At 42.2% G+C, this 11,233-nt stretch overlaps 2 protein-coding genes across 3 annotated transcripts; one reads left to right on the top strand and one right to left on the bottom strand.

The window, feature by feature from the left end:
* Positions 1–298: 298 nt before the first annotated feature.
* On the bottom strand, positions 299–2,332 carry mrpl27 (mitochondrial ribosomal protein L27). The gene is made up of 4 exons (XM_053414520.1): positions 2,213–2,332; positions 1,519–1,647; positions 756–823; positions 299–672 (listed from the first exon to the last, which is right to left on the bottom strand). Exons 1-4 carry the CDS (start codon positions 2,250–2,252, stop codon positions 466–468), a joined length of 444 nt encoding a protein of 147 aa, XP_053270495.1. The 5' UTR covers positions 2,253–2,332; the 3' UTR covers positions 299–465.
* A 356-nt stretch (positions 2,333–2,688) lies between these two features.
* On the top strand, positions 2,689–10,655 carry eme1 (essential meiotic structure-specific endonuclease 1). Of its 2 annotated transcripts, none has more exons than XM_053414521.1 (9): positions 2,689–2,770; positions 3,172–3,918; positions 4,116–4,243; positions 5,131–5,220; positions 6,646–6,767; positions 7,239–7,377; positions 8,303–8,418; positions 8,525–8,714; positions 10,055–10,655. In XM_053414521.1, the coding sequence occupies exons 2-9, from the start codon at positions 3,198–3,200 to the stop codon at positions 10,229–10,231; spliced, it is 1,683 nt and encodes a 560-aa protein (XP_053270496.1). In that variant the 5' UTR covers positions 2,689–2,770; positions 3,172–3,197; the 3' UTR covers positions 10,232–10,655. The 2 variants fall into 2 exon arrangements, with proteins under 2 accessions (XP_053270496.1, XP_053270497.1); XM_053414522.1 differs by having other exon boundaries at positions 2,695–3,052.
* The last annotated feature ends 578 nt before the right edge of the window (positions 10,656–11,233 follow it).

Consider the following 11,233-nt stretch of genomic DNA (forward strand, 5'->3'; position numbering starts at 1 on the left):
GAACATGAAAGCCTGTGTCTAAATAATGAAATATTGAAGGTTACGTGGTTAAAAGAACATTTTGGTTACAGACTTGCGGTAGTATAATTCATAATTCCATTGACTGTGGAAGGGTTCAGGGTTGAAGACACTAACCATTCAACCTTCTTTTGAACTACACATTACTTATAAAGTCAAATGAGTTGCATTATACTCAAACCACATAAACATTTTGAGGATAGTAAGTCAGAGATTTTGTACATTGTTGTGTAACTTCTTCTACCACTAAGCAACAGAACACGCCATTACCCTTGACACATACATATAAAACTTTATTATCCAGTATAGTAACTCAATGTCTCTGACTAAACGCACATGGAAGGTCACAGACCGAACCCCAGGCTGGCAGAGTTTTCCAGAGTGCACATGATCCTCTGTGACTGTCACAGGAACACACAAAAGGAAAGAATGAAACTCCAGTCAGTTTCAGACCAGGTCCACCAGCTTGAACTTGCCCTCCTGTTTGACAGGCAGGACGTTGATGAAAGTTTTGTAGAGCACAGCTCCCTGTGGCAGTTTGGTGATGACCCGCGTGGACAGCTGGCTGCGTGGTGCTGGGACGTAGACCTCCTTGGTGAACCTGACGTGGCCCTCCTCCAGAGCAAACAGGGTCTTGTTGCTGCCCATACCCACCTGCAGGACAGACGGTGAAAGTTCACATTTGACCCAGAAACATCGTCAGGTTCAGACCTCTGCTACAGATTGTGTCTACTCACATGTGCTCCTGGGTGATACCTCATCACCCTCTGTGTGGCAAGGATGTTACCAGCATGGACCAAGTTTCCTTGGAAAACGGATGGAAAGAGTCAAGGTCAGCCGCATTTTTATCATTGTAATTACACAGTAACAAAAAGAATATCACACATGACTCCCATCGCTTTCCCATAAAGGAACACTGTGGGGACTCTGTTTTAGGTTTAAAGATTGTTATAGTCTAAATTAATCACAATTTGAATGAACCCTGAGCATGATTTGAAAAATGTATATAAAAAACTGTATTAGTCAATCATTGAGAATACTGACAGTGTTTTAATTGACATTACACAGAGATGATGGGGGATGATCGATAGAAATGATTAGAATGTATGAAATTGTAACCAAATACAATACTGTACTGCTACGATACTGCTTCTGCAGTCCCAACTTGCATTTATTAAAAACTGTCTAATCAATCTTCAATAACAATCGAGTGAAAGTTAAGTGAACGTGAACAAAACCATTTTGAACAAAGCAAAAATACACGGAAGGTTTTATTGATGAAAAACACAAATGTTTTAAGTGTGGAGCATAACTCTTATCGTGTGTCGAGATGTGTCTTCTGTGTCTTTATACTGTGGATCAGCTTTTAGAAATAATATAGTGACGGAATCCAGAACAGACCAAAAGGTGGAGATGTAGGGAAACTGACAGAGAGGTCCAACGGAGACTACCAATGAGTGGGCGAGTTGAGGCGTTCACCCAGAAGGACATAGGAATTACCATCCTGTTTCTTGAAGCCATATCTCCGACCGGGGCTTTTTCCACCGACGTTCTTACAGCTGCCACCGGACTTCTTTGACGCGAACCTCACAGGCTCCAGCAGAGAGGACAGACGAGGTGCCAGCAAACCTGAAACAGAAAACATCCCGTCTGAGCCCTGGCATCAAGACAGCACACACCAGACTCCATTCAGAATACGACAGATTTAACAGTGTTACTCATTCAATGCACGTTGTCAGTAAAGCGCACTGAAGCTTTGAATAACGCACAGAGAGGTTCGTGGTGCCAGAAGGTTTTCAAACAACACACACACACACAGGAGTGGGACTTTCAATCACAAGAGGTCTGATCAGGAACATTCAAGGTAGGTGTGTGGCTTGTTATGAATACACAACAGGTAAAGACACGTTTGTGACAGTTCTTTATCGATTAAAATCATGTTACATATATGTTGGATGGTGATAAACTTCACCTACGCTTACAGTGGCATCACATGTCTGTGGCATTCAGTGCTAATTTACACATTGACAGCATGCAGAGCTAGCTAAGCTAAGTTAGCTCGTAGACATCAGGTCATTAAAACGCATGTGTACAGGGGCTGCTGGGAATTCATAAAAATACTTCTGTCGTTCATGCGGGTATTTCAATAACTGCAGTACAAAACAGAAAGTATATAAACGTAAATACTTCATACCTGCTCGAGACTTCAGCATCAAGGACGCCAGCGCTGCCATCTTGGACTACGTGACTTGCGTCAACGTAATTACGTCACATCCAGTTACGCAGGCTGCATTCAGAACCCCCAAGAAAAATCTGAAACCGTAGATGTAAACTGAAAATATATTTTATGATAGTTCCCGAATTGTAGCTAAATGACATTAGAAGTAGCTTCAGCTTAATTACAATATCAAAATCAAAATACCATGAGCAGTGTTTTAAAACTACTTGAGATCTGATGGCGGTTCTGATTATTCACCCTCAAAAAAGCACATTTTGATTCAAACTCATACAAGAAATTAAGAATTGTTGTCTTTACATTTTCAGTAAACTAAACCGAATATATCACTTTTATTTAGGTGTCGTGTACGTGTTGGATTTCCCAATAACCCTGCATGGACTTTTGTAAATTCCGTTGTTCCCATAAAATTGAACGCACCATAACTTTGCAACCCGGGGAAATCAAACGTGTCTCACAACAAACTGTCCGTGGAAATACTTCAAATACTTCACAGTACTGTAACTGGACGCTACTGTGAGTAGCCGATACTCATTTTAAAAGTATCCTACATCTGAACTTTATGAAAGGTCGTGAGTGTGCGAAACGAAAGGCTTTCCTGTATCTCCATTGTAAACGCTATGCCAGACCCAGCTCCAAACGCCATTTGTTTCCGATGGACAAACCTCAGTTTTAGTTCAGCTGGTGTGTTTCCAGCTCTGCCGAAGTTACTGTCATACATATCCCCTGTTATCGTTTTAGGTTGGGATATGTCGTGCACTGTTATCAACTGGCAACCACACTTATAAATCTTAAATTGTAAGAAATTTGGATGAAGCCTGGTGGTTTCTTTCCCTCCACCAGAAGCAACGGCTATCTGGGGGCTTTCTAATTTGCGGCCCCCCTTTATAATTCTTTTCTGATATCTCATTTTACAGTAGCTTGTTCTCGGACCTGAAAGAACATGGGCAGCCACAGCGACTCCACCAGCGACCTGGACGAGGAGTTGCCTGTGTTTGACTTCCTCCAGCCTGGTCGCCACAGACAGAAAGCAGACAAGGTGGATCTGGCTGATTCCGATGCAGAAAACGCAGTATGCCTCCCCCCAGGGAAGGATAAAGCAGGTGCACGCAGGGGGGTGGCTGATGTAATGATGATCAGCAGCGATTCCGATGAGGATGAACCTTATGTCCCTCTGGCCCAGAGACTCAAACACAGACAAGACAATGTGATTAGTGCTTCCTCTGCTGTCACTAATGGGAAAGATGCTGAGCTGAACTCCCCATCCAATCTGCCCAGTTTACAGCTCTCCTGCCAGAATGGGTTTCCAAAGTCACAGCCCCTGCTCAGCTACCGCCAGGTGAGTCATAGTGCCTCAGATGGTCCAGAGGAGGCAGCAGCTCTCCCTAAGCGATGGCCGTGTACGAAGCCCGTCTCCAGTGCAGGGAGCATCGACACCTCCCCTGCCAGGAGGAATCCTGCCAAGCGGAAGGCAGGGGAGATCCAGGCTTCCAGGGAGGAGGCTCTAGAGAGGAGGCAAGCCAGGGAGAGACAGCAGGGGGACAAGGAGGTGCTCCGGCTGGAACAGGAGAGACAGAAAGCAGAGAGAAAAGCTCTGGCAGAGGCTGCCAAGGCCCTGAAGCCAGAGGAGTGTATCAAGCACATGGTGGTGGCTGTGGACCCAGGTAAATAGAAAATATTACCTGGCACTTATAGCAAATCCCCTCAGAGTTGGCAGTGTCCTATGGTTCTCTGCATATTTGTCCAAGACAATTTCAGACTGCAAATTAAGCCAAGTGTGTGCATGCTTTGAAGGCATTATTTAAGTAGTTAAATGGATATATTGTGCCCATTATCTCTGTGTCTGTGTTTGTGTTCGCAGCTCTCTTACAGCTGGAGGGAGGCGGGACTCTGCTGGCGTCTGTGCAGGCTCTGGGCTGCAGTTGTGCCATAGAGAAGCAACCCCTCCCACGCAGTGTCAGCTGGATGAGGAGGGCTCCCTGTGCACAGGTGTTAACACACACACACACACACACACACACACACACACACACACACACACACACACACACACACACACACACACACACACCAGTGCTTCCCCCAGGTTTTCTTCCAGCAGCAGTGCTGTTGTGTGTGTCTCCATGAGTAGAAGATGCCGGACACATATTTATACATGCTGGTGGAGGGGGCTTTTAGCAAGTGAAAGGTTATAGTGGCTCAGATAACAGCAGAAATAAGTGTCCTTCAATTCAATCTAGCTGCAACAACGTATACATTTCTGTTCCTTAAATGTGCCTGTTAGTTTTCATCAAGATCCAAAAAGAAAATTCGACTGACAAGATAAGTCGCATGAGTTGCGTCTCTTTGAAGTTGGATCCAGATACGATTCGATTATTGATAAAACCACTGTTATTTTATTTGTACTCGCACTGTTTTTAATGATGTATTTGAGCATAGGCCTTTGCACCACATCTTTATTCAGTACTGTTAAATTAGCAACTAACTCGTAGGCACATCATTTGTGCATGATTGTGTTGGCAAAACAAATATGTTTTCTTCATTAATTCTGGACTTATGAGCTCTACAGTCAATTAAACAAATTTTCATAACCTGACAAAAACTAAAAAGTTTACAATATTAATAACGAATGGAAATTTTCAACAGTGGTGTTGATGGTTATCAGGAAAACACTATGTCTTATACCTTACATTGAGGTGAAGCATGAATATCAAGGGGTTACTGTGAGACTTTTCTGTAATTGACTCAAACAGAAGAAACGCAGGTTGAGAACAAGAAGCAGGTTTATATGTGTTATAACATCACAACATAATCATACCATTTTTCTAAATGACTATAAATGACAATCTCCCGTGTGTTTTGCGTGTGTATCTCAGCCAGATGACGGCCTGTGTGTACCAGAGGCTCATGTCGTGATGCAGATGACCGTTGAGGACTTCAGCTCTCTGATCCACAGCTACGTTCAGGTTGGTAAGCTGCAGCTTCTCCTGGTCACACTGACTCCATTTACATCTGCATTAACATGTGTTTCACATTCAGATCGTATCTCGATATGATTTTGATCTGATTATATTTACACCTGGTACTAATGTGTCTCCGCTGTCCACATAGATATGACTGTGAATCTGATCCCTTCTGTCTCTCCTCAACTTTCTCCTAATCCCCATATGCTTTTGTATATTATAAAGATGTCTCCCTGTGTCATTGATGTCTCAGTACTCCTGCTATACTCTATGCACATGATCGCTTAGGATATATATAGGCCAGTGGTTCAATCCCAGTCTTCCCCATTATGCACGCCAAAGTGTCTTTGGGACAGACACTGAACACCAAACTGCCCCAGATGCCTGTGCTGTTCTCATAGAAAAAGTGCTGCCCATAGATGCACAGTATTGATGTGAGTGGGAATGGGTTAATGAGTTTTTAGAACATTTAATCTAAAATAGAGCGATTTCATTGCACAATTAAAGCCACCAGCAGAAACAAGCAGGTTTCAGGCTTGACAAAGCCAAGGAAAATCCCTTCAGCAAGTTATATTATGTTGTTAAAGAAGAAGAGAGACCCTTCATACACTTTTTTCATCATAACCAAGCCTTCAACACTTCCACAACTTCCTGCCATTTGACACGCCCCCCCGGCCTACATTAGTTTTGGATACATGTTTTTGTTCACGTTGAGGAGACAGTGCAGGATTTGTGCTATATCACACAGTTGCGGGTAAAGTGAATTGTATTAATACCTATTAGGGACGGGAATCGGCAGGGACCTCCCAATACGATACTATCACGATACTTAGGTGGCGATACAATATGTATTGCGATTCTGTGGATATTGCGATTCAATATTACGATTTCTTGCGATTTCTTTTGGTTATTTTTTTTTTTAAATACTGGACCATGAAAAACAGTTGAATCATACCTTCAAATACTACACAGTCAAATTCACTTAGAGCTTTACACGTTTTATTTCAAATATCAACATTAACTTAATGACAGCCGGGCAGCCAATAAAGAATATAAATAAAAATGTGCCCTTTTATTGTATAGTCCCTGTCAACTGCACACAAACTGACAGATTAAGAAATGGATACCACTTAGGCTACTTTTAAGCAATAAATGAAAGGTAAATTAAATAGAATAAATAAAAGTTTACTTAAAATATAGACTTTGAAATAAACAAAAAGTAGGCTATGCTTCACTGTTGTAAATCTTAATCTCATGCAATAAATATGTTTAAAAAAAAAAAAATAATAATTAATAAAAAAATCGATTTGGGAGGCAGCATGGCGATTTAAAATCGTCATTCACAAGAATCGCGATTCGTAACTGAATCGATTTTTCCCCCCATCCCTAATACCAGTCGTTGCTCCCCATTCACTCTATTTGACACAGGAAGAGAGACATGGCAAGTCAGACGCTACGCCAACTCTTACGTCGTGGGTGCAGGACCAGCAGAGACGTAACCCTGGAAAGCTCCTCAGCCTGGTGGTCATCGACATGGAGAAATACTTCAGGTGGGAACGGACGTCATTTGCTTCTTTTCATTTGGGAGGGGCTTCATTCAGTGATGTTTTGATAACCCAGAGGCAGCGGGTTCGAATTCCTGTACCCACTTGGCCAGTGAAGAAGGTGAAACGCCAACAAGACAGTTGGTTGATTGGGTGGTGGAGGCTGAGAAGACAAATGGCTCTCTTTACGAATGAGTACAGCAGTGGGAAGTATAGCACTATAATAAAATGTTAAAAAGACAACAAGGAATAGCACTCAGATACCTTGTAAACTAACCTCAATATATCCTCTGCTGCCCCAGTGTCTGGAAACATGTCACATACAACTGTCATCTGGAGGAACTCAGCTGGAAACTGTGTGAAGAGGGGAAATGAAGCAAAGAGATTGGCGCTGCCCACATGTTGAGACCAGGGCAGACTACACGCTGAGTGTTAATACCAAAAAGACAGAAACCAACGATTTTTTTTTGCCCTCAGATCCCAGAAGTCACAAAGCCAGAAGAGGTTTCGAGAGGCTGTCACAAATGAAGAGCGAGCCGGAGGAAAAGTGAGGAAGACGAAAAAGAAGGCTGGAGCTGAGGCGCTTCCTGAGGTGTCACGGGTTGAAGTAGAAGAGGTGGGTTCGATGGTGGAAGAGGAACACCAGCGTTTGTTTAATTATTCATTGTGGTACTGAATCGTTTCATCTTTCTATTATGATGATGATGGCGACATTTGTTATCCAGACTCACGGTCCAGATACAACATAACATAGAATCAAGTACATACAATACAAAAGCACCAAAGGAAAAAAAAACATATAAATATTCAATCTACGTCAAACACAGAGATAACTATACAAAAGCTTCCGCAACTGGGATCTGTAAAGCGTCTAAATTTAATTTCCCAATTACTAACGATGTTATTATTTTACTCTGGATTTAATGACACTAAATATAAAATCTTTGGATTTTCATCTAGTTATGTATTTCAAATTGATTATCTGCATCGGCTCTTTAAATTCATTATTTTTAAATGTTGACGGTGATTTTTTTAAGGTAAAAATTCAGGGATGTTTCCACATAAAAAGCCCTAAAACTATGCATGTAATTAATTTTAACTCCGACACATTATAATCCATTCATTCGTATATTATTCAACCCCAGAATTTAGTTGAACCTCTTAATTTGGAAATGATCCTCTCAAGGAAGAAATTTATTCACTTTCATATCGTAAGAAAATCCAGAATATATTTTAAAGTTGTATAAACCCAAATTCAATTGTCCAAAGGCAATTAAACCATCTTTTTACATCTTTACCATTTATAGCTGGAAAGGGCCTTAGTCTATGAAGCCCTTTAACACTGCGGAAATTTAATTGAGTGTTTTAACATATATTCATTTATTTACCTAATTTGATAATCAGATTTAATGCTCTCTGGCTGCAATCCCAAACATTTAGATATAAACTATGGTGTCTGGCGCGCGTCTTAAATAGATAAATTAACAGTCTTATATTTTTAACAGTGATCCACATCTTTCTGTCGTCCAATATCCCATCAGGCAGTGGCACATCTCCAGCTCCACACTGGCGTCTCAGTCCGCTACTTGTCAACCTGGAAAGACTTCTCCGACCACATCACCATGACAACCAAAGCAGTTGCAGAGGCCCCTTTCAAGTGAGCCAAAGTAGTTCTTCCTCTTAACAACTGTGTCAAATGCTTTTGTTGCAGATCAAACAATAACGTCTCTTGCTCGTGTGTGTGCGTGTATGTGTGTTCTCAGGCGAGAGAGGGAGCAGACGGGCTTCTCTTTCTTCCTGGAGAGCGAGTGGGCGGGCGGTCAGCGGGTGGATAGAGCTGGTAAGGGCCTGCTGCAGGTGTGGAAGAGACAGATCCAGCAGTTCAACAGAGTCAGCCCAGACATGGCCGCAGCAATCCTGGCAGCTTACCCATCCCCACAGCTGCTCAAGAAGGTACTGCAACTGCTCATTCATTCAGGATACCCCATGTATATATATTTATGCTTGTCCTTTCTCTTTGCTACTATTAGTTCTGCGTCACCAAAATCAGCAGATATACGCAGGTTTTCCTTTCCTATTGCCAGGAGAGGAGTCGCCTCACTGTTATTTTCCGCAGTGCGTCATGCTCAGCATTCTGAGGCGCCCTCTCACCTCACTGTGTTGTCAAATTAGCACATTCACATGGGCGCCACCTTTCCATCCCCGGTGTCTACCGCGGTGACATTTCACCTGGGATTGAACGCCAAGTGTGTCCATTCCCATTGCAGACAAAAGCCAGATGTAAGTGGGTGTTAGTGGGTTTTTTGACCAATAGAAAAAAAGGCTTGTGACAAAAAATATGTATCCATCTACTGAAACCTGTCTCTCCGAATGTGGAACGCCTATCTCAAGAACCATTCATCTAATTCGAGCCACACTGCCTATGTGTATGATTCCGGGCCTAAAGAAGTGCAGTGTCGAATTTGGTGGGATTTGGACGTAAGATACATAAAACAGTAATAAACTTAGATTACATAGGTGACCAGCGCCCGGTAGCAGGTTCTGGATGCTGAGTGGAGCTTCAATACATTCTGAATGAACAGGTGAACAGCTCTTTGTGCAGTAGCGGTGGTGGAACTTCAGGGCCCTGCAGACTGAGTCCAGCAGCCTGTCTTCACTTTTCTTTCAACTCAATCACTGCAGGTCACTTTTACAGTTTCACAAAAAAAAAAAGCTGCAGCCAGCAACACAACAGGCCAGGCTAAGAACCCATTCCACACAGGCAGGTTTAGAACTTATCATGATTTGACACTATAACATCCTTACATCAGGCATAATACAGGATACACCTCTGACGAGCACCCAGTCTATCACAGGGCTGACGCATACAGTAACTAGTTAAACAACCTAAACCAGGTCAACATTAAAAAAGAGACATCATGCTTCACATTTATAGAAAGGCCTCGACATAAAATGCCAAAATATTTGTCTTTTCTTCCTTTTTTCTTACATTTTTATGCTTTTTCTGTTGATTATGGTGTTTTAATTTATTAATCATAACAGCCTTTGAAAACCAGCGGCGGTGCCTTTACACACTTCTAAACGTATCTTAAAGTTATCATATATTTATTTCCTGGTACCCTTTTAAATCAGCTTGTAAAATGAAGTGCAGCCTACATGAGAAATTACTCATTTATGGAGGTTTAAAGGCAAGATATCTAGATCCAAATGTTTTCAAGTCATATTCACTGTGACACATCAGCACATATATTCCCCACCCCCTTAATACAAAATATGGCCGTGTCTCTCTGCAGGCTTACAGTCTGTGCAAGACCGACCGCGAGAGGATCTCCCTGCTGTCGGACCTTCTGATCCGCAGAGGCGAAGGCGTGACCTCCACGACTCGGAGGGTCGGCCCAGAGCTTTCCAAACGCCTCTTCCTCATGATGAGCTCCCGCGATCCTGAGCAGACACTGGACGCCACTGTCTAACTCATGAGATGTTCCCAATACTGTTATCAACACTTGAATTCAATGTCTGTTTCTTTTTTTATGTTTTGTAAATATTATAGTTTTATGAAAAGATAATTTTAAAAGGTTTTCATAAGATAATTATTTCCAAGAAAAATGGTAGTGAATATTTTACAACCAGTTTTATTCTCGTAATTAACACGAATAGCGTAGCGTTATGAGAATGGGACCTGTGTTGAAAAGTGCACTCTCCCTTATTTTTCTTTTTCAATCCTTTTTTATACATTATATCATGACCACACCATAGTCATTCACCGTTAAGATACTTAACTCTGTGTGGAACAGCACCTCTGTGGCTCCCCTCTAATCTGGTTTCATCAAGCGTTATATGTGCAGTGTAACACCTCAGCCCCCTGTGTTTTAACTGCTGTCCAACTGAATTAAATGTTGCCAAACCATTAGCGTCATTGGGCTCGCCCATGTCTTCATTGCCCCTGTTTGTGTCGAGCCTTGTTACACCTGGCCCTGTTTGTGTTTTCGTGGAGTGCAAGTGTAGTAAAATGCCACGACAAATCTGCTCCACTTCACTTTGCAATGCCCACGGCTCATTTCCGCCGCATTAGCAAAAATGGAGCCTGACCAAGAAATGACGAGTGCCTGGAACGGAGGAAAAGAGGGAGAAAGAGACGAATGGGTAACGAGCTGTTAAATGGGCTTAAGAGATGAGCAGCATGCCTCACTCCTGGTCCTGCATGCAGACAGGCACAGAGAGGGACACAGCCAGGAAAGGATAGGGGGGAAATAAGTAAAATGATCAGGAGATAATGTTAATGAAAAATACTGTGGAAAATGTTCAATGCAGTTTCTTCACATCACTCAATGCAAATGTATTAAAAACTAAAAGCTGAGATCCAAAATGATGACAACAACAGTCACAATTCAAATAACTAATCAAAACCATACATCTGACACATGTCAATGTGATACTACTCATACCTAAAATGACAGAAACCATCTTTGAGA

This window comes from Pleuronectes platessa, chromosome 21, assembly GCF_947347685.1.
Source record: "Pleuronectes platessa chromosome 21, fPlePla1.1, whole genome shotgun sequence".
Taxonomy (NCBI): domain Eukaryota; kingdom Metazoa; phylum Chordata; class Actinopteri; order Pleuronectiformes; family Pleuronectidae; genus Pleuronectes; species Pleuronectes platessa.